This window comes from Caenorhabditis remanei, chromosome IV (assembly GCF_010183535.1).
Source record: "Caenorhabditis remanei strain PX506 chromosome IV, whole genome shotgun sequence".
NCBI lineage: Eukaryota > Metazoa > Nematoda > Chromadorea > Rhabditida > Rhabditidae > Caenorhabditis > Caenorhabditis remanei.
The window spans coordinates 22,761,258-22,783,668 of NC_071331.1; the positions used below are offsets into that span (position 1 = coordinate 22,761,258).

At 41.8% G+C, this 22,411-nt stretch overlaps 10 protein-coding genes across 10 annotated transcripts; 7 read left to right on the forward strand and 3 right to left on the reverse strand.

The window, feature by feature from the left end:
• Positions 1–791: 791 nt before the first annotated feature.
• GCK72_015829 (uncharacterized protein) lies at positions 792–1,376 on the forward strand (the record flags this gene model as incomplete). The annotated part of the gene is made up of 1 exon (XM_003096268.2): positions 792–1,376. One exon carries the CDS (start codon positions 792–794, stop codon positions 1,374–1,376), a length of 585 nt encoding a protein of 194 aa, XP_003096316.2.
• Positions 1,377–2,035: 659 nt separating this feature from the next.
• On the forward strand, positions 2,036–3,131 carry GCK72_015830 (uncharacterized protein; the record flags this gene model as incomplete). The annotated part of the gene is made up of 3 exons (XM_053731157.1): positions 2,036–2,112; positions 2,164–2,934; positions 2,984–3,131. The coding sequence occupies 3 exons, from the start codon at positions 2,036–2,038 to the stop codon at positions 3,129–3,131; spliced, it is 996 nt and encodes a 331-aa protein (XP_053585929.1).
• A 706-nt stretch (positions 3,132–3,837) lies between these two features.
• On the forward strand, positions 3,838–5,567 carry GCK72_015831 (uncharacterized protein; the record flags this gene model as incomplete). Its single annotated transcript, XM_053731158.1, has 3 exons — positions 3,838–3,936; positions 5,026–5,102; positions 5,153–5,567. The coding sequence occupies 3 exons, from the start codon at positions 3,838–3,840 to the stop codon at positions 5,565–5,567; spliced, it is 591 nt and encodes a 196-aa protein (XP_053585930.1).
• Positions 5,568–5,730: 163 nt separating this feature from the next.
• Positions 5,731–6,107, forward strand: GCK72_015832 (uncharacterized protein; the record flags this gene model as incomplete). Its single annotated transcript, XM_053731159.1, has 2 exons — positions 5,731–5,921; positions 5,966–6,107. 2 exons carry the CDS (start codon positions 5,731–5,733, stop codon positions 6,105–6,107), a joined length of 333 nt encoding a protein of 110 aa, XP_053585931.1.
• A 771-nt stretch (positions 6,108–6,878) lies between these two features.
• On the forward strand, positions 6,879–7,974 carry GCK72_015833 (uncharacterized protein; the record flags this gene model as incomplete). Its single annotated transcript, XM_053731160.1, has 3 exons — positions 6,879–6,955; positions 7,007–7,777; positions 7,827–7,974. 3 exons carry the CDS (start codon positions 6,879–6,881, stop codon positions 7,972–7,974), a joined length of 996 nt encoding a protein of 331 aa, XP_053585932.1.
• Positions 7,975–9,824: 1,850 nt separating this feature from the next.
• On the reverse strand, positions 9,825–10,923 carry GCK72_015834 (uncharacterized protein; the record flags this gene model as incomplete). The annotated part of the gene is made up of 3 exons (XM_053731161.1): positions 9,825–9,972; positions 10,022–10,795; positions 10,847–10,923. The coding sequence occupies 3 exons, from the start codon at positions 10,921–10,923 to the stop codon at positions 9,825–9,827; spliced, it is 999 nt and encodes a 332-aa protein (XP_053585933.1).
• Positions 10,924–11,220: 297 nt separating this feature from the next.
• On the forward strand, positions 11,221–13,494 carry GCK72_015835 (uncharacterized protein; the record flags this gene model as incomplete). The annotated part of the gene is made up of 5 exons (XM_053731162.1): positions 11,221–11,297; positions 11,932–12,058; positions 12,405–12,481; positions 12,533–13,306; positions 13,356–13,494. 5 exons carry the CDS (start codon positions 11,221–11,223, stop codon positions 13,492–13,494), a joined length of 1,194 nt encoding a protein of 397 aa, XP_053585934.1.
• On the reverse strand, positions 11,390–12,523 carry GCK72_015836 (uncharacterized protein; the record flags this gene model as incomplete). Its single annotated transcript, XM_053731163.1, has 3 exons — positions 11,390–11,855; positions 11,906–11,982; positions 12,320–12,523. 3 exons carry the CDS (start codon positions 12,521–12,523, stop codon positions 11,390–11,392), a joined length of 747 nt encoding a protein of 248 aa, XP_053585935.1.
• Positions 13,495–17,887: 4,393 nt separating the features above from the next.
• GCK72_015837 (uncharacterized protein) lies at positions 17,888–18,965 on the forward strand (the record flags this gene model as incomplete). Its single annotated transcript, XM_053731164.1, has 3 exons — positions 17,888–17,964; positions 18,016–18,777; positions 18,827–18,965. The coding sequence occupies 3 exons, from the start codon at positions 17,888–17,890 to the stop codon at positions 18,963–18,965; spliced, it is 978 nt and encodes a 325-aa protein (XP_053585936.1).
• An 821-nt stretch (positions 18,966–19,786) lies between these two features.
• GCK72_015838 (uncharacterized protein) lies at positions 19,787–22,068 on the reverse strand (the record flags this gene model as incomplete). Its single annotated transcript, XM_003096271.2, has 4 exons — positions 19,787–20,527; positions 20,899–20,979; positions 21,897–21,959; positions 22,042–22,068. The coding sequence occupies 4 exons, from the start codon at positions 22,066–22,068 to the stop codon at positions 19,787–19,789; spliced, it is 912 nt and encodes a 303-aa protein (XP_003096319.2).
• Between the last annotated feature and the right edge of the window lie 343 nt (positions 22,069–22,411).

Genomic DNA, 22,411 nt, shown 5'->3' on the forward strand with positions numbered 1-22,411 from the left:
GGTCTTAGGAGGAAGGGTCTGCAGCAGGGCTGTGCGGCAACAGCTTTTTTCGGCAACTCGGCAACTCGGCAACTAGCAATTCATGCTTCGGCAACTTTCGGCAACTCGGCAACTTGCCGAAATTTGAACTCGGCAACATTCGGCAACTTTCGGCAACTTTCGGCAACAGTAGTATTTTTTACTAAAGTCTCATAAAAAGTTATGTTCACTCAAACCTAATAACAAAAATTTACAAATGAGACAAGAAATCATAAAGAGAGCTTGTGAAAACACTAAACATTCTTAAAATCAACTATTTTCCATTAATTCTATGGTTTTTGTCAAAACCAAGACTTTTTTGAAGCTACCGCCGAAATTCGACTACAGTATGTTAAATTTGCATGACTAGTTTTTTTCCGCGGGTCTTGCCCTGATTAAGTCTTTTCACTGATTTTTTCTGTAAAATTGCAAAAATTTATCACGAAAAGAAAATTTAACGTTGTTGCCGAGTTGCCGAAAAACTGTTGCCGAAATTCGGCAACCTCAAACTGTTGCCGAAACATGAGTTGCCGAATTCGGCAACGGCAACTCGGCAACTAAAACTTCGGCAATTTCGGCAATTTCGGCAACCGGCAACTTGTTGCCGCACAGCCCTGGTCTGCAGGCCCCCGCCACTAACAGAGAGTCTATTGACTTTCTCAGTATTCGCTGTCCGTTTACTCATTCGCTCATTCTCGATCACTCATCTCTCTAGATGCCAGCTCTTCCGATTCTCAAACTTCCGATCATTGTTTTGATGAAAATTCTCAAATATGAATATCAATGGTAACCTGGTACCTATCAATCGTACGAGAAGAGAAGAGGACTGGAACACTTATTGGAATGATGAGATTCAAGGGATTCCGGCGGTTTATGAGCACCTATCAGAGTTATTAGAATACAAATGTGCACCGGAAGTCGTCGTGTCCCGGAAGACCCTCTGGTTGTTAAGTTATATTGAGAAGAGACATGGAGATAACTATGAATTATTTATTGAAGATTTAAACGAAGAAGTCTGTCATTTCATTCTAAAGAATTATCATCCGAAAGTAGTGAGGATGTTGTCGTTACCGAATAACTTCCCAATCGCACAATACATGAATTCGATTAAATCTCTATTTAGTCTCTGCGAGTTATCGATTACTCTCGACGATCTACTTAACATGAACTGTTTGGAGCTAGTTTTATTGAATAATGTGTTCACTGGCACTGAAATGAAAGGGATCCTCCAACATTGGGCTATCGGAGGGTTCAAACGACTCAAATTCCTCCGAGTATGTGTTGAAGACTTGAATATGGAAGACGTACTCGGAGAGTTAACTCACTCTCGGATGACAGAAAAGAAAACATATAAGTAAGTTTGAAAGTATTTTGGAGAAGGACTAACAATTGTGATTTTCAGGTCAAATATTGAAAATGCCCCTTTTAGTGATCGTCTTATTACCCGGAATGATGGTGTGGTTGCTTCTTTTCAATATGATCAAATATTCGGCGTTGTTCATTTTGGTGTCTGGCCGGACTCAGAGGGAAATGAATACTAATTATTGTTAATTCCTCAATTGTGCCCGCATGGCGGGGGATTTGTCTAATTTGCTTTACAATGCTATCAATAAATCATTTTATGTTGGAAATCTTCTTTCGGATCAAAGCCCACCTTCTGCCTTCGGTTTTCCTCACAAAAGCCATTTTCTGGTCTCGGAGGGAAGGGTCAGGAGAACCCTGCATGCCCCCGACACAAACAGAGAATCTTGTAGACTCTCTGTTTGTGGCGGCCTGTAGGAGACGTTGTTCTCCAGAACCTACCTTCAAAAAACCTATTTTCCTAGAAGGTTTTTTCCGCGCAAACACCCGTCCAATCTCTATTGTATCCGCCTATTCGCTCACTCATTCTCCATCATTCTCCTTCACCCCTCAGGAGGCCCTTGCCACTAACAGAGCGTCTTGTGCACATATTGATTTTCTTAATATTCACTGTCCGTTCACTTATTCGCTCATTCTCGATCACTCACTTTTCCAGATGCCAGGTCTTCCGATTCTGAAACTCCCGATCATTGTTTTGATGAGGATTCTGAAAACAATCGATATTGACACAGTGTAAGTTGAGATTCCCTTCCGTATCCAATCCAGTTCTTCCATATTTTGTAGATTCCCCATCTCATTATGCTCCCGTAAAATGTATCACCTCGTTAAGAACTTTCGAGATAAAACAGTTAAACTCAAAATCAAAATTTACGGAGCAAGTTCGAGTGTAAGGGTAATGACACCAAACAATTACTACCACGAAGTTTACTTGATGTCTAGAGAAAAAGAAAAGTCTGGAAATCTCGAACGAGTGAATATCAATGGTCACCTGGTACCCATTGATCGTTCTAGAAATCAGTGTGACTGGGAAACCTATTGGGATGATGAGATGGAGGGACTACAATCAGTAATGGAGTATCTATTGGATCTTTTTGGAATTAAGAAAGTTACTACAATTTTAGTAACCCCGAATACAATGAGACTCCTGAATGTGCTTAAAGAGCGACAAGGGAATGATTATGAACTCTATCTATCCCATCGATTAAGTGAAAAAGAATCTCATTTCCTTTTGGAGAAATACCCTGCAAAAATATTAAGAATCAGTGGATTACCGGACAACTTTCCAATCGGAAAATACCTTCAAACTGTCGACACACTATGTGTTGGCACTAAAGTATCGATTACTCTCGACGATCTACTTAACATGAACTGTGTGGATCTATTATTATCGAAAAATCGTTTCACTAGCACTGAAATCAAGCGACTTCTCCAACACTGGGCTATCGGAGGGTTCAAACGACTCAAATACTTGGAATTGGATGTTGAAGACTTGAATATAGAAGACGTACTTGGAGAGTTGACTCACACTCGGATGACGGAGAAGAGAGAGTATAAGTATGTTTGAAATGTATTTTAGAGAAAAACGAACATTTATGATTTTCAGGTCAAAGAGTGTACTTTCCACTTCTTTCAATGATCGAGATCGTCTTATTAGCCGGAATGATGGTGTCGTCGCTTCTTTTCAATATGACCAACAATACAGAAGAGTTCATTTTGGTGTCTGGCCGGATTCCCAGGGAAATCAATACTAATAATTGTCTGTTTTCACTGCACACTCGCCTTAATTTTGATAACTCAATTGGGTCCGCGTGCCTGGGGAGTTGTTTAAGTTGCTTTACAATGCTATCAATAAACCAATTTTTGTTGAAAATCTTGTTTTGGATCAAAAGTCCTTTTTCTGCCTTCCGTTTTCCGCCCAGATTCCTACCCTAAAAACAGTTTTGAAATGAACCTAACCTTTTGCCTATACTCCTTTCATTTTCATTGCATTCAGAGAATCTTGTAGACACTCTGTTTGTGGCCCTGTAGGAGACGTTCTCTGCAAGTGTTGCCAAGTCTAGCACGAGCCTCCCACAAGTGTCCCGTAAAAGCAGGCCAAGACTTGTGGGACGCTTGTGGGAGACTGGTGTGAGGCTTGGTGAAAGCGCGGTCCAGGCTCTGGAATAGCTTCTTATTGATTTTCTCCTGTTTTGCTTAAATGTAATTCATTAGAACTCATAAATTTATTAGATTGAAAAAAGATGGGTTAAAACAGAAAATAAAATAAATTTAAATAAGTGACTGCCAAAGAGAAAATCAATATCCAACATTAAGCCAATACTTGGTGACCCTCTATCATTGGCTCTGATCACCCAAAGTTGGGCCAAGACTGGTGGAAGGTTTCGCCTAGACTTGTACAGCCGCAGAGTTTGGCCTAGACTTGGCGACATTTGTCGAGTTGTTTCTCCAGCTGTCTCAATGTCGATTGATCTCAGAATCTTCATCAAAACGATGATCGGAAATTTGAGAATCGGAAGAGCTGGCATCTGGAAAAGCGGAGTTACCGAGAATGAGCGAGTGAGTGAACGGACAGCAAATACTGAGAAAATCAATATGTGCACAAGCCCCTCTGTTAGTGGCAAGGGTCTCCTGAGGGGGATGGAGAATGATGGAGAATGAGTGAGTTGCCTTCTGGGAAAATAGGTTTCCCGAAGGAGGGTTCTGGAGAACAACGTCTCCTGCAGGTTCGCCACAAACAAAAAGTCTACAATATTCTATGTTTGTGTCGGGGGCATGCAGGGGGTCGTCTGTTCTCCTGTACCCTTCCCTCCGAGACCAGAAAATGGCTTTTGCCAGAAGGCAACCTGTGCGCATCAAGAGAAGGCACTGACACCTTGGATTATCTTGTTAGTCGTCCTTGTATTTAATGCAATGAAAATGAACGGAGTATAGGCTAAGCGGAGAGGAACTGGGAGGAAAAGGCGGAAGGCGGGCTTTGATCCGAAAGAAGATTTCCAACAAAAAATGATTTATTGATAGCATGAAAAAGCAAATTAGACAAATCCCCCGCCATGCGGACACAATTGAGGTATTAACAGTTATTAGTATTCATTTCCCTCTGAGTCCGGCCAGACACCAAAATGAACAACGGCGAATCTCTGATCATATTGAAAAGAAGCGACGACACCATCATTCCGGGTAATGAGACGATCACTGAAGGTGATGGGAGGTACAATATTTGAGGGAGTAGAATGGGTAAGGGGGAAAGAGGAGATGACGGAGAAAAAGGGAGTGAGCAGACGCCTACAAGGGAAACAGCGTTAGTAGACGTGGAATAGGAAGAATCAACCTGTTGCGTAGAATATTCTGGTGTAAAGAGGCATAATGGACAGAATATCGATTCTGACCTTAGTCAGAAATGAGATAATCCGAGAATCCCTCGCAGTAGGCACAGGTTGCCTTCTGGCGTAAACAATTATCTGCCCTCAGAAGGAAGGGTCTGATGAACCGAGCAGGCCCCCCGTCACAAACGGAGAGTCTATTGATTCTCTCTGTATTCTTATTCTCCATCATCACCCATATTTCCTCTCCAACCGTCAGAGCTCTGTCTGATTGACCCACCGTCATTTCTTCTCTATCCATACACCTCCAACTCCTTTTTTCCAGATGCTCGCTCTTCCCATTCTCAAATTTCCAACCCTCGTTTTGAGGAAAATTCTCAAAACAATCAATATTGAGACAGTGTAAGTCACGATTTCCTCATTTCCTCATTGAATTCTTCCACATTTTGCAGAATCCCCATCTCATTATGCTCTCGTAAAATGTATCACCTCGTTAAGAATTTTCGAGATAAATCAGTTAAACTCAGAATCAATATTTACGGAGAAAGTTCGAGTGTAGGGATAGTGACACCGGACAATCACTATCATGGAGTTAAAGTGGTAGTTGAAAGAAAATCTAGAAATCTTGAATCAGTGAATATCAATGGTCACCTGGTAGCAATGCATCGTTCGCAATGGCACAACGGCTGGGTAACCTATTGGGATGATGAAGTGAAAGGAATTCAATCAGTAATCGAGTATCTATCGGATCTTTTTGGGATTAAAAAAGTGGCTACAGTTACAGTAACCCCATATTCATTTAAGTTGCTGGATGTTATCAAAGAGAGACAAGGGAATGATTATGAACTCGGTATATACCTATCATAAATTAAGTATGAAACAATCTCGTTTCATTTTGGAAAATCACCCTGCAAAAGTATTGAGAATCAGTGGATTGCCTCCCTACTTTAAAATCGGGAAATACCTTCAAACTGTCGACTCACTATTTGTTGGCTCGAAAATATCGATTACTCTCGACGATCTACTTAACATGAACTGTTTGGAGCTATTTTTATTGGAAAATTGTTTCACTGGAGCTGAAATCAAGCGACTCCTCCAGCATTGGGCTATCGGAGGGTTCAAACGACTCAAATACTTTCAATTGGATGTTGAAGACTTTAATATGGAAGACGTACTTGGAGAGTTGACTCACACTCGGATGACGGAGAAGAGAGAGTATAAGTAAGTCTGAAAACTATCTCAGAGAAACAGAAAAACATTTTCAGATGTAACATTGGACGTTCGGTCTCTTTCAGTGATCGTCTCATCACCCGGAATGATGGTGTCGTCGCTTCTTTTCAATATGTCCAACAATACAGAAGAGTTGAATTTGGTGTCTGGCCGGATTCGGAGGGAAATGAATACTAATAATTGTATGTTTTTACTGCACATTCTCTTAAATGTTAGTATCTCAATTGTGTCCGCATGGCGGGGGATTTGTCTAATTTGCTTTTTCATGCTATCAATAAACCAATTTTTGTTGGGAATCTTCTTTCGGATCAAAGCCCGCCTTCCGCCTTCCGTTTTCCGCCCAGATTCCTACCCTAAAAACAGTTTTGAAATGAACCTAACCTTTTGCCTATACTCCTTTCATTTTCATTGCATTCACTGCAGAATGGACGACTAACAAGAATATTTGTCGACTCTGCAGATTAGATAATCCGAGGTGTCAACGCCTTCTGGCAAAAACTATTATTTTCTGCCCTCAGAAAAAAGGGTCTGGAGAACAACGTCCTTTGCAGGCCCCCCGACACAAACAGAGAATCTTGTAGACACTTTGCTTGTGTCGGGGAGCCTGCAGGGGTCGTCCGTTCTCGAGACCTATGTTATGTGACGAGAAAACTGTTTTTGCCAGAAGGCAACCTGGGCTCCCATTATCTCATCTGTGAGGTCTGAATCGATATTCTGTCCATTCTGCCTCTTCACACCAGAATATTCTAGACTACTGCAGGTTTTCTCTACGCAAACACTCATCCGATCTCTATTGTAACCGCCTATTCGCTCACTCATTCTCCATCATTCTCCTTCCCCCCTCAGGAGGCCCTTGCCACTAACAGAGGGTCTTGTGCACATATTGATTTTCTTAATATTCACTGTCCGTTCACTTATTCGCCCATTCTCGATCACTCACTTTTCCAGATGCCAGGTCTTCCGATTCTGAAACTCCCGATCATTGTTTTGATGAGGATTCTGAAAACAATCGATATTGACACAGTGTAAGTTGAGATTCCCTTCCGTATCCAATCCAATTCTTCCATATTTTGTAGATTCCCCATCTCATTATGCTCCCGTAAAATGTATCACCTCGTTAAGAACTTTCGAGATAAAACAGTTAAACTCAAAATCAAAATTTACGGAGCAAGTTCGAGTGTAAGGGTAATGACACCAAACAATTACTACCACGAAGTTTACTTGATGTCTAGAGAAAAAGAAAAGTCTGGAAATCTCGAACGAGTGAATATCAATGGTCACCTGGTACCCATTGATCGTTCTAGAAATCAGTGTGACTGGGAAACCTATTGGGATGATGAGATGGAGGGACTACAATCAGTAATGGAGTATCTATTGGATCTTTTTGGAATTAAGAAAGTTACTACAATTTTAGTAACCCCGAATACAATGAGAGTCCTGAATGTGCTTAAAGAGCGACAAGGGAATGATTATGAACTCTATCTATCCCATCGATTAAGTGAAAAAGAATCTCATTTCCTTTTGGAGAATTACCCTGCAAAAATATTAAGAATCAGTGGATTACCGGACAACTTTCCAATCGGAAAATACCTTCAAACTGTCGACACACTATGTGTTGGCACTAAAGTATCGATTACTCTCGACGATCTACTTAACATGAACTGTGTGGATCTATTATTATCGAAAAATCGTTTCACTAGCACTGAAATCAAGCGACTTCTCCAGCATTGGGCTATCGGAGGGTTCAAACGACTCAAATACTTGGAATTGGATGTTGAAGACTTGAATATAGAAGACGTACTTGGAGAGTTGACTCACACTCGGATGACGGAAAAGAGAGAGTATGAGTATGTTTGAAATGTATTTTAGAGAAAAACGAACATTTATGATTTTCAGGTCAAAGAGTGTACTTTCCACCTCTTTCAGTGATCGAGATCATCTCATTACCCGGAATAATGGTGTCGTCGCTTCTTTTCAATATAACCAACAATTCAGAAGAGTTCATTTTGGTGTCTGGCCGGATTCGGAGGGAAATGAATACTAATAACTGTCTGTTTTTACACTGCACACTCGCCTTAATTTTGATATCTCAATTGGGTTCGCATGGCGGGGAATTTGTCTAAGTTGCTTTACAATGCTATCAATAAACCAATTTTTGTTGAAAATTTTGTTTCGGATCAAAAGTCCTTTTTTATGCCTTCCGTTTTCCGCCCAGATTCTTCCCCCAAAAAAAAACTGTTACATATGTGCAGCTAGTAAGGAGCAGGAAACATTAGAACCGGGTGATTGAGGTATCAAGTAAAATAATAAACTGGGAGGGGTAAAGAAAAGAATTAACATTGTTGGTAATAGCGTTCCAATATGGAATAAAAAAGGAGAAGAAATTATCAGATAGGGGAGAGAGATAAATAAGAGCCATGGGTCTTCTAGGAGAGTCTGACACTCTGACAAAGGTATTAAGAAAGAGAAAGTGAGATACGCCAGCAATGAATCTGTAAAGTAGAAGCAATTGTGCTTTGAGTCTACGGTGCCTAATGGAGTGCATTGAGAGGAGTTCCAAGCGATGCGAGTAGGAAGAAAAAGAGATGGGAGGTTTTTGGAGGGTTTTTCTAGAGCATACTCTGAGGGTGGATTCCAGAAGTCGGGAGAGACAAGATGAGAGAGAAAAGCAGAAGATAGTAGAACAATGTTCAAGGATAGGAAGAACATACGTTTTGAATAGGAATGAGTAGAAAGCAGGGTTGTTAGACTTGAAGGATTTTGATATCTGGGAGGAACGTAGTCGGCCTAAAGCCACGGTTCGAAGAATGTGAGTACGGAACTTGAGATCAAGTTCAACTAGTAGGCCAAGATCACGAACTGAGTTGGAGTCAGGAATGGGAGAACCCGCAATAAGAAACTACTGATGCAAATTGAGCGAGCCTAAGCGAAGCAGACCAGTTTTGGAATGGGCAAGAGGAAGGAAATTGGATTCAGCCCAGTTGGAGACCAAATCAATGCCAGTTTGAAGACTAGAAGAGAGGTGAGAGTAGATCTTAATATCATCAGCATAAGCAGCCACATGCAGGTGAGGAGTATCATTCAAACTGAGTAACAAATCATTAATGAACAGGATAAAGAGTAAAGGGCCCGAAACGGATCCTTGGGGAACCCCCGAGGAAAAGTTTTTAATAAATCTGTTTTCAATCGAAAACGATTGTAATCATTGTATCCCTGACACTGAGAGCTTTGAAATGAGCCCCACATCTCGTACAACTTTGACTTTTCAAGTATTGGCGGTTGTGTGTTTAAGCTAGGAATGGACGGAATATAGTCAAAATAGAGCTCATTTTGAAGGTTGTAGGCTCAGAATTATAAATATAACACTTATGAACCAGCAACTGGGTTGAAAAGGGGTCGTTAAATGTTTCTTGCCAGAAGGTTATCAGAGCGGAGACTGACACCTCGGATTATCTCATCTGTGGGCAAGCAGGGACGGAGAATAATAACAATTTTTATCAATTCTGAACACAACTGAAGTAGTCTGAGGTACCAGCCTCCTCATAGTGCGCACAGGTTGTCTTCTGGCAAAAACAGTTTTCTCGCCACAGAGCATAGGTCTGGAGAACGGACGACCCCTGCAGGCCCCCCGACACAATCAGAGTCTTGTAGGGATTCTGATTTTCTCAGTATTCGCTTTTTCTCTGTCACTCCTTTTTGCAGATCCCAGCTCTTCCGATTCTCAATCTCCCAATCCTAGTACCTTGATGTGGAACACCTTCCAGTAAAGATTTTCGAGAACTTTATTACAACACTTCCAAGAAAATTGACTGATCTGCTATTGAGGTCTGAGAGTAGAATGGAAATAGAAATATCGTCTTTCAAAAATAGAGTGTGCAGTAAAACAGACAATTATTAGTATTCATTTCCCTCCGAATCCGGCCAGACACCAAATTGAACTCTTCTGTATTGTTTGTCATATTGAAAAGAAGCGACGACACCATCATTCCGGGTAATGAGATGATCTCGATCATTGAAAGTGGTGGAAAGTACACTCTTTGACCTGAAAATCATAAAAGCTTGTTTTTCTCTAAAATACATTTCAAACATACTTATACTCTCTCTTTTCCGTCATCCGAGTGTGAGTCAACTCTCCAAATACGTCTTCTATATTCAAGTCTGAAACCCATAAACTGAGATACTTGAGTCGAGGGAACCCTCCGATAGCCCAATGCTGAAGGATCCGTTTGATTTCAGTGCTAGTGAAACGATTTTTCGATAATAATAGATCCACACAGTTCATGTTAAGTAGATCGTCGAGAGTGATCGATACTTTTGAGCCAACACATAGTGTGTCGATAGTTTGAAGGTATTTTCCGATTGGAAAGTTGTCCGGTAATCCCGCTATTCTTAATATTTTTGCAGGGTAATTCTCCAAAAGGAAATGAGATTCTTTTTCACTTAATCCATTGCATTGATTTATAATGAGTTCATAATCATTCCCCTGTCTCTCCTTAAGCACATTTAGGAATTTCATTGTATCCGGGGATACAAAAATTGTAGTAACTTTCTTAATTTCAAAAAGATCCGATAGATACTCCATTACTGATTGTAGTCCCTTCATCTTATCATCCCAATAGGTTTCCCAGACATGGTGGTGTTTTCTAGAACGATCAATGGGTACCAGGTGATCACTGATATTCACTCGTTCGAGATTTCCAGACTTTTCTTTTTCTATAGACATCACGTAAACGCCGTGGTAGTAATTGTTCACTACCTCTACTCTCGAATCTTCCCCGTCAATTCTGAGTTTGAGTGGAATTGTTTTATCTCGAAAGTTTTTAACGAGGTGATACATTTTACGAGAGCATAATGAGATGGGGAATCTGCAAAATATGGAAGAATTGGATTGGATAAGGAAGGGAATCTTAACTTACACTGTGTCAATATCGATTGTTCTCAGAATTTTCATCAAAACGATGATCGGAAGTTTAAGAATCGGAAGAGCTGGCATCTAGAGAGATGAGTGATCGAGAATGGGCGAATGAGTGAACGGACAGTGAATACTGAGAAAATCAATATGTGCACAAGATCCTCTGTTAGTGACAAGGGCCTCTTGAGGGCCCAAGGAAAATGGTGGAGAAAGAGTGAGTGAATAGGCGGATACAAAAGATTCCCGTAGCCCAGGTTGCCTTCTAGGAAAATAGGTTTTGTGGTCTCACTATCAGGAGGAAGGGTCTGCAGGCTTGATTCTCTCTGTATTCACTGTCCGTTTACGCATTCGCTCATTCTCGATCACTCATCTCTCCAGATGCCAGCTCTTCCGATTCTCAAACTTCCGATCATTGTTTTGATGAGGATTCTGAAAACAATCGATATTGACACAGTGTAAGTTAAGATTCCCTTCCATATCCAATCCAATTCTTCCATATTTTGTAGAATCCTCATTTCATTATGCTCTCGTAAAATGTATCACCTCGTTAAGAACTTTCGAGATAAAATATGAAATGACAGACTTCCTCTTCTTCGCCTATGTCTCCAATAACCAAATGATAGTTATCCCCTTGTCTCTTCTCAATATAACTTAACAACCAGAGGGTGTTCCGGGACACGACGACTTCCGGTGCACATTTGTATTCTAATAACTCCGACAGGTACTCATAAACCGTTGGAATCCCTTGAATCTCATCATTCCAATAAGTGTTCCAGTCGCCTTCCTCTTTTGCACGATCGATAGGTACCAGGCGACCATTGATATTCACTGATTTAGCAGTTTTAGACTTTTTAGCCATTGGAGATACGCACACGATGAAGCCATAATTCGTTGTCCCCACTGTTATATGTGAACCTTCTTCTCCATCTACTGTAAAGTATAGGGGCCCTGTCTTGTCTCTAAAATTCTTAACGAGGTGAAACATTTTACGGGAACATAATGAGATGGGGTATCTGCAAAATATGGAAGAATTGGATAACGAATGAAGGGAATCTTAACTTACACTGTGTCAAAATCGATTGATCTCAGAATTTTCTTCAAAACGAGCATCGGGAGTTTAAGAATCGGAAGAGCTGGCATCTGGAAAAGCGGAGTTACCGAGAATGAGCGAATGAGTGAACGGACAGTGAATACTGTGAAAATCAATAGACTCTCTGTTAGTGGCGAGGGCCTGCAGACCCTTCCTCCTGAGACCACAAAACCTATTTTCCTAGAAGGCAACCTGGGCTCTCCGGATTATCTCATATGTGAGGTCAGAATAGATATTCTGTCCATTCTCCCTCTTCACACCAGAATATTCTAGATTTCTGCAGGTTTTTCCCGCGCAAACACTCATCCGATCTCTATTGTATCCGCCTATTCACTCACTCTTTCTCCATCATTCTCCTTCCCCCCTCAGGAGGCCCTTGCCACTAACAGAGGGTCTTGTGCACATATTGATTTTCTCAGTATTTGCAGTCCGTTCACTCATTTGCCCATTCTCGGTAACTCCGCTTTTCCAGATGCCAGCTCTTCCGATTCTTAAACTTCCGATCATCGTTTTGATGAAAATACTGAGAACAATCGATATTGACACAGTGTAAGTTAAGATTCCCTTCCGTATCCAATCCAATTCTTCCATATTTTGTAGAATCCTCATTTCATTATGCTCTCGTAAAATGTACCACCTCGTTAAAAACTTTCGAGATAAATCTGTTACCCCCAGAATCGAAATTTACGGGAGAGATTCGTATGTAAGGGTAGTGACACCGAACAATTACTTTTACGAAGTTGACGTGATGTCTAGAACAAGTGAAAAGTCTGGAACTCTCGAACGAATGAATATCAACGGTCATCTGGTACCCATCGAGCGTTCTAGAAAACACCACCATGTCTGGGAAACCTATTGGGATGATAAAGTGGAAGGACTATACTCAGTAATGGAGTATATATCGGATCTATTTGGGATTAAAAATGTGACTAAAATTACAGTATCCCTGGATACAATGAGACTCCTGGATGTGCTTAAGGAGAGACAAAGGAATGTTTTTGAACTTGCTACACGCTTTCGATTAAATGAAAAAGAATCTCATTTAATTTTGGATAATTACCCTGCAAAAATATTAAGAATCAGTGGATTACCGGACAACTTTCCAATCGGAAAATACCTTCAAACTGTCAACTCATTATGTGTTGCCTCGAAAGTATCGATCACTCTCGACGATCTACTTAACATGAACTGTGTGGATCTATTTTTATCGAGAAATCGTTTCACTGGCACTGAAATCGAGCGACTCCTCCAACACTGGGCTATCGGAGGGTTCAAACGACTCAAATACTTGGAATTGGATGTTGAAGACTTGAATATGGAAGACGTACTCGGAGAGTTAACTCACTCTCGAATGACAGAAAATAAAACATATAAGTAAGTTTGAAAAGTATTTTGGAGAAGGACTAACAATTGTGTTTTTCAGGTCAAATATTGGATATTACAGTTTCAGTGATCGTCTCATTACCCGGAATGATGGTGTCGTCGCTTCTTTTCAATATGACCAACAATACAGAAGAGTTCAATTTGCTGTCTGGCCAGATTCGGAGGGAAATGAATACTAATAATTGTCTTTTACTGCACATTCTCTCAAGTGTTAATATTGTGTCCGCATGGCGGGGGCTTTGTCTAATTTGCTTTACAATGCTATCAATAAACCATTTTTTGTTGACAATCTTATCTATCGCATCAAAAGGCCTTCCGCATTCCGCCCAGATTCCTCATCTGAAAACCGCTTTGAAATGAACCCCCACCTCTCATCTATACTCCTGTCGTGAAAATAATCTTCCATCTATATTTCCCCAACTGGGTCGGTCTTCCTCGAAGACACCTTCACTTATAAAAATTACATCGGTGAACCTATAGTTTTTTTTTAAATTAAATTAAATTTATTGACTAAAAAAATAATCAGTACTATACACTAGAGACCTGATCAAGCCCCTCACGAGGCGACAGACCAGGTAGGGGTGGGGGGAACAAATAAAAAATTGAGAATCATAATGGCAAGATAGGATTGGGGGAAGGATTATAAAACCGAACTGTGAAAGTGGTGGTGGAAGAATTTCGAGAAGGATAAATTAAATTAAAGTGACAGACCGTTAAAATGGGAGAGGCGGGTGAGTGAGCAATATAATACATGGGGGTGGGAGAGAGAGAGATCAAACTTATAATCGATTAATGGATTGAACAAGAAGGCAGATAAATTTACCGGGGGGGAGAAATTCAGGGCAATTAGATGTGATGGAATTCCAGATGGGGACAGTGGAAGAGAAGAAATCATTTACTTGTGGTCTAATACAAATGAGGGTCATGGGTCGTCGGTTAGAGTTAGACAGTCTGACATAAGAGTGGATTTCAGGAAAGAAAGTGGCGCCGCAAATTATTTTATAGAGGAGCATTAACTGAGATTTAAGACGACGGTGACGGAGGGAGTATAAATCAAGAATCTCGAGACGATTTAGATAGGAAGTATAGCGAATGTTACATCTCTGAAGAACTTTCCTGGTGAAAGATCGGAGAGGTTTTTCTAGTTTATGAGAGAGAATGCTAGAGGGAGAAGGAGAGTAGACAGCTGAGCAATATTCAAGAACTGGAAGGACGTAGGTGTTGAATAAGTGCTTGTAGAGAGGAAGGGATCGAGATCGGAATGACTTGAGTAGTTGGCTGCAGCGAAGGATAGCTAATGAGGAAGTTTTGGCGATATGGCTATCAAATTTCAAATGAGAGTCTGTTAATAATCCTAAGTCCCGTACTACTGCGGATTCGGTGATGGGGATGGAGTCTATATGGTAATGATGACCCGGGTTTTTGGCACCGAGCCTAAGGAGAGTAGTTTTCGTGTGAGCCAGAGGGAGAGAGTTGGCAGAGGCCCATTCGGAAACAATGTCAATACCGGATTGTAAAAGTATCGGGTCATGAGAATACAGCTTGATATCATCCGCAAAAGCGGCAAAGTGTATGCTAGAAGGGAGAGAAAGGAGGAGATCGTTTATGAAGATTAAAAAAAGGAGAGGGCCGGCTACTGTACCTTGGGGAACTCCAGAGGGTATGGGGGAGATTATACTATCGATGGATCCGTTAACCATGACGGAGAAAGTACGATCCTTCAGAAAGGATTGGAACCAGGAAACGTATTGTAGGGGGACACCAAAATCTCTAAGTTTTTGGAGCAAGAGGGTGTGGTTTACTTGGTCAAATGCTTTCCGAAAATCGAAAAAGACTACGTCAACAGTCTGGTGGTCTTTGAGAATCCTTTTGTAGTTGGACGTAGAGTAAACAAGAGAGCTGGGGCAAGAGCGACGGGGAAGGAACCCATGCTGGTGAACGCTGAACTGGTGGCCTACGTCCAATCTAATTTGACGACAGATTATTCTTTCGAAAAGGCGCGCGAATGGATCTGTTAAACTTATGGGACGGTAATTTTGAGGCGAGGAGGGATTACCTTTCTTGAAGACGGGTATAATAGTGGCGTGTAACCAGGCTTTGGGAACAGTAGAGGTTTTAAAAGACTCAGAGAAAATTATAGAGAGAGGGAGGGCAAGGGTAGTGGCGCATTGTTTGATAACGTAGTAGTTGGCTAAATGAACTGAGAAACCACATTTGGGAGGAATCTTGGAGATAGCTTGCTCTATAACCCAAGGAGGAAAAAGGTCCATGAGTGGAAGTGTATGGGGGGAAGATGAGGGCTTTGTGGTCGAGTAGGATGGGGAGGAGGGGCCAGTGGAATTATAGTTTGATAGAAATTCAGTCGAGAAAATGGAAGCTTTTGCGGAATCCGAAGTAATCAATTCATTGCCTACGGAAAGATGTGGGATTGCAGACCTGCACTTTACCCGTGAGTTAATTAAGGTACGAGATGACCTACTGTGGAGGGAGGCGAGGATATAGTTTTCGCGGCGGTGTAATTTTATTTTCATACTATGTTGGATATTCTTGATTCGCGCTTTGAATTTTTGAATTAGAGCAGGGGGAGGAGAGGATAGCTTAAGAGCTTTAGAATATGAGGCGCGAACCCGTTTGAGCTGCCTAGAGAGGTTAGAGGGACCACGGGTTTTGACAGGAGACATGCAGGGGGTGTGGGAGGAAATTAGATTGGAAAGTAATGAGATAAATGTATCGTATTTGTCAGATGCTGATGGGAGGGTGCTGAGTAGAAGATCCCAATCAGTAGAGGCAAGTGAGGAGTTAAGGGCTTTGAAATCGCATTTACGGTAGTCAAGGCGATTGCGACAAGTGGGTAAAGGTCTGGATGTATTAGAGTTTGTAATGGGGGGCCCGAATACACAATGCACACTGAGATGATCTGAATTGAGAAGAGGTGGACTGCTTTCTAATTTATAGATGGGAAAATCGTTGGATGTGATAATGAGGTCAAGAATGTTCGAAGAAGTAGTGCCAATTCTGGTGGGGAAGTTGGTGAGCTGAGCATAGCCACGGGAATCTAGAAAGCTTTGGAACTTGTGAGGGGCATGAGATTTTTGAGACCAGACTATTTCGGGAAAATTGAAATCCCCGATTAGGAAGCAAGATTTGAGAGGGAGGAAAGTATTCAGGTGATTAAAGAGGGCTTCAGACTCAGGGATGCGTGAGTCGGGTGGTCTATAAACAAGGCATATAGTAAATGGGGCGAAGTTAGAAGAAGAAGCAGCGGCTGGGGCAATCTTGCAGGAAAGAATTTCAGACTTGTGGAGAGGATAGTGGACTGCTGAATTAATTTCAATTGGAGAGACGGTGATACTGCTTTTGGATAAAATTGCGACTCCGCCTCCTCGAGACTTATGATGTAGGGAAGGATCGCGGTCACACCTAACGATATTTATATCAGGAAAGGTGAACAGAGCAGATGATACTGTTTGATCAAGGAAGGTTTCGGTTAATGCTAGGAGGAGATGGTTGGATGATCGGAAGAAGTCGATGATAAGGCAAATTTTAGACAAGGAAGCGACACCGCGAACATTGGAAAGTAGAACATCTAGGCTTATGTCAGACTGTCTGGATTGGATGATTGGGGAAGATGGAGTCAGATAAGAGTGAGAAGGAGAGATGGCAGAAGAAAATGAAGGAACTAACTTGTGAGAAGAGAGAAGGGAAGAAGGAGGATACCAGGCATCTAGATAAAAGGGCGAGGGTTACGGTTCAGCTTGTAGTCGATATCCACCATGATATACTTGGAAGACTTTTCCTTCAGATTGTTAGACTTTTCCTTCAGATTGTTAGACTTTTCCTTCAGATTGTTTCCTTCAGATTTGTTATAGTTACCCTCCAAAGATTGATAACTTACCTTTTCCACTGACCGATTGTTACAGTACCTCTCACTTCTTTAGGTGGTTTGGGTTCACCAAACCTCCTCAACTACTACGTTCATTTTCATTGCATACGTTGCTAACTAGGGAAGGTCACCGAGTCTGTGTGGAGCTATGGGCCGTGACCTATATCATTGGAAAGCTCAGAAAACGCTGATTCCAAATATATATTCAGTTTTTGCCCTCGAGACCTGGTATTCGAGAAAAACGAGGTCAAAGTTTGGACCGCTGACTAGTCATTACCTCACCGACGTGATAAAAATATCGGCAGCGTGGTGTAGGCGGTAGTGAAGCAGTGTAGCATGAGGAAGGGAGTCTGGGGCAAAAACTGAATATATATTTGGAATCAGCGTTTTTTCAGCTTTCCAATGGTATAGGTCACGACCTATAACTCCACACTGACTCGAGGGCCTTCCCTAGTAAGTGGACGACTAATATGAATATTTATCGATTCTGCACACAGATGAGATAATCCGAAGTTTCAGTGTCTTCTTTTAGTGCACACAGGTTGCCTTCTGGCAAAAACTGTTTTTTGGCCAACCGAAGAGACCAACGACCCTTGCAGGGCCCCGCCACTAACAGAGAGTCTATTGATTTTCTTAGTATTCACTGTCCGTTCACTCATTCTCCCATTCTCGATCACTCCTCTTTACAGATGACAGCAATTCCGATTCTCAAACTCCCTATCATCGTTTTGATGAAAATTCTCAAAACAATCGATATTGAGACAGTGTAAGTTAAGATTCCCTTCCATATCCAATCCTATTCTTCCATATTTTACAGATTCCCCATCTCATTATGCTCTCGTAAAATGTATCACCTCGTTAAGAATTTTCAAAATCAATCAGTCACTCTCAAAATTAACAATTACGGCGAGTATTCGAGTGTAGCGGTAGTGACACCGGAAGGTAACTGCCATCAAGTTGAAGTCTCAGAGGGAACGTATAGAAATCTTGAATCTGAGAATATCAACGGTCACCTGGTACCTATTGATCGTTCTAGAAAACATGGCGGCTGGGAAACATATTGGAAGGATAGAGTAAAAGGACTACACTCAGTAATGGAGTATCTATCGGATCTTTTTGGAATCAAGAAAGTGACTACAGTTACAGTAACCCCTGGTACATTGAAGTTGCTGGATATTATTAAGGAAAGACAAGGGAATGACTATGAACTCATTATAAATCATTATTTGAGTACGAAAAAATCTCGTTTCATTTTGGAAAATCATTCTGCAAAAGTATTAAGAATCATTGGATTATCTCACAACTTTCCCATCGGAAAATACCTAAAATCAGTCGACTCACTAATTGTTCACTCAAAATTATCGATTACTCTTGATGATCTACTTAACATGAACTGTGTGGAGCTAGTTTTACCATATAATGAGTTCACTGAGTCAGAAATCAAACGGATCCTCCAACACTGGGCTGTCAATGGGTTCAGACGACTTAAATATCTAAGTCTACGTGTTTCAGACTTTGATTTGGAAGACGTACTTGGAGAGTTGAACCATACTGTAATGACAGAAAGGAGAGAGTATAAGTAAGTTTGAAATGTATTTTAGAGAAAAACAAGCATTTATGATTTTCAGGTCGATTATTGAAAATGTCACTTTTAGTGACCATCTCATCACCCGGAATGATGATGTGGTTGCTTCTTTTCGATATGACCAACAATACGGAAGAGTTAAATTTGGTGTCTGGCCGGATTCGGAGGGAAATAAATACTAATAATTGTTCTTTATCTCAAAACAATCGCGTCGGTACCCCTTGAAACTATTAAATTCATCATCCTGAGCTCTAGAGCTTCAAAATGAGCCCCATATTGACTATAATCGGAGAACATCGGTTTTTCGATCATGCGATGCGGTCGCGTCGCGGGTCCCATAGCTTCTTTTTTTTGAAAAATCGAGTTCCAGCACCACAAACACTTCAGATTCGTGTTTTTGATATCGGGAGCTTTAAAATGATCCCCATCACGCCTATATCCCGTTAGATTTGAAAATCGCATGAAAACCGCTACGCGACCGCGTCGCGTGGTCGAAAAAACTGAAAAATCAAAGTTGTTCGAATATAGGCAATATGGGGCTCATTTTGAAACTCTAGAGCTCAGGATGATGAATTCGGCAATTTCAAGGGGTACGGACGCGATTGTTTTGACAAAAGGAATTTTATGGTTAAAAAAATTTATCACGTAAAACAAGTTTTCCCAATTTTTCCGCTTGAGGTTTTTATCTAAAACCAGTATCAAAATCACATTCCTGAGCTCTAAACCTTTAAAATAAACCCCATCACGCCTATATTCCGTTAGATTTGAAAATCGCGTGAAAACCGGTACGCGACCGCGTCGCGTGGTCGAAAAAACTGAAAAATCAAAGTTGTCCGAATATAGGCATTATGGGGCTCATTTTGAAGCTCTAGAGCTCAGGATAGTGGATTTAATAGTTTCCAGGGGTATATGAGCGGGAGTTTAGAAATTTTTTTCCAAAATGTTAAAGCCATAAAATTTATTGTCATAACGGGCAAATAAAATGGTATCAAAAATACATAAATTATCGTCGTGTTCCATCCTCGAAGAACACTCCCCCATCGATCGCACAATACTTCGGACAGATTCCCTTCTCTCCCTTGTTTCCAGCAGGTCCCGCTGGTCCAGGCGCTCCAGGTTTTCCATCGGCTCCAGGGGTTCCCGGATTTCCAGGCGGTCCTTTTGGTCCAGGTGTTCCCGGTCCTCCAGGTGATCCCGGTTGTCCATCAGGTCCCGGTGCGCCCGGTGGTCCAGGCGGTCCAGCTGATCCAGGCTCTCCAGGAATAAGCGGCTCACTTGGTGCGTCGTCTCCAGGTCTTCCGGGCTCTCCGGGTGCTCCTGGTGCTCCAGGTGGTCCGGGCGGTCCTTTTGGTCCAGGCTCTCCGGGTGGTGCCTCACCTCCCGGTGCTCCTGGAGCACCATTACTCCCAGCATCTCCTGGAGGTCCTGGGGGCCCTGGCGGACCCGCTGGACCGTCTGGACACGGTTTGCAAGGTGGTGGCGTGATGGGTTCGCATGGTTGGACCGGTGGCTTACCGGGGTTACCTGGTAGACCGGGGGCTCCAGGTTTCCCGGGTTTTCCCGGATTTCCTGGTGCACCTGCGGGACCGGCTGGGCCTGGGAGACAACATGCTTCACAATTCCCGCCACCACCGCCGCCGTGGACTGCGGCGTCCGCGTACGCCTGACGGGCGGTACGGTTTTGGATTGGTTCCAGAGCGGTTTTTAGAGTGCGAACTTCGGACCAGATGTCCTTGGCGGAGCCCTGGAAAAATGAAAAATATGAGATTTTTTGAAAATTCCGCGTCTATACCCCTTGAAACTAACAAATTCGTCATCCCGAAACGGAGAGCTTTCAGAAGAGCCCCATATTGCCTATATTCGCGCAATTTTGATTTTTCGACCACGCGTCGCGGTCGCGTAGCGGTTTTCACGCGATTTTCAAATCGAACGGAATATAGGCGTGATGGGGCTCATTTTAAAGCACTCAACGTGAGAAACACAAATCTGAAGAGTTCCTGGTGATAAAACTAGATTTTTCAAAAAAAAAATTGTGAGTAGGAATAATTTTGTCAAGTAAAAAAAATAAAAATTCCAGAAAATTTTTTTACCGATTTTCCAAAAAAAATTACTTACCCGACAATAGACTATCTCATTCTGCATCGTCCGTTTTACATGGTGCACGTAGTTGTAGACCATTGGGAGGGTTACGCAGACCTGAAAATTAAAAATTTTTGAAAAAAATTGTAAACATTTTTGTTTTAAATTTTTTCTGAATTTTTCAGAAACTAATTCCTGATTCAGATTCAGCACGTTGAGAGCTTTCAGAAAAGTACCCACAATCCCTGGTTCTGATCATTTTGGGTCTCGACACGATTTACGGAGGGTTACTGTAGTTTTCGCGTCGGGACCCAAAGTCGTCAGAACCAAGGCGTGTGGGTACTTTTCTGAAAGCTCTTGGCCCATTGAATTCTAAAATCACAGAAAAAAATAAGAAAAATCTGAGTTTCAGCGAGAAAGCTAGCAAAAAACTGGCAAAATTTGAAAGTTTTTGCTCCGAGAGCAAAATTTTCTTGATTTTCTTATCAAATCTGTGCTCGGCTCGTCGAGAGCTTTCAGAAAAGTACCCACAAGCCTAGTTTCCGCGCAATCCGGGTCCCACCAGGAAAACTACCGTACCCCCGGGGTACTGTAGTTTTCGCGTCGGGACCCAAAGTCGTCAGAACCAAGGCGTGTGGGTACTTTTCTGAAAGCTTTTCGCTCACTGAACATGATTATCACAGAGAAATGAGAAAAATGAAGGTGTCCGCCAGGAAAATAGCAAAAAACTAAAAATTCAAAATGTTTTGCTTCCAGACCGAAATTTTCTGATTTATCTTTTCATATATGTCTTCAGCTTGCTGAGAGCTTTTAGAAAAGTACCCACAAGCCTAGTTTCCAAGCAATCCGGGTCCCACCACGAAAACTACCGTACCCCATGGGGTACTGTAGTTTTCGTGGTGGGACCCAAAGATGTCAGAACCAAGGCGTGTGGGTACTTTTCTGAAAGCTCTCGACGAGCTGAATTCGAATATCACATTGAATTCGCGGAGAACTTTTTTCCGACGAAATTCTGAAGAAAAACCGAAACATACCGAAATCACAGCAACAACTGAGAAGGCGACAGCGGAATAAGCCACAAATCGGTAGGCTTTCATCTGGAACAATTTTATAGTTAATAAAATAAATAATGAATAGGAAAATAAGATTCCAAAAAAAACCAAAAAAATTTTGACCTACCCGGTTTTTGATCTCCTGGATCTCCATGACGACACGGTTTTTTGGAGTTTCTCAGAATTCCTTAGCTTTTGAATGTCTTAAATAGGATTTCGAAGCCTACAGTACCCCTCCCCCTAGGGGAGGAGACGCAGACAAAAAAACAAAAAAAACTGGTTGACTCCTCTCCGGGCGGGGAGGAGGAGAAGCAATTAGCACTTCGGAAGAGAGAATTAGAAGACGTTAAGTGTCTTCTCTTCAGATGAAATAAACAGATTCAATGAAGGGGGGAGGTCTGCTTGTTTTTCGTCACTCACTTATTGTCCCTCCTTATATGCGTATAATTAACTTCAACACGTCTTTAATTGGGAAACAGAGAAAAAGACCGTGGAGA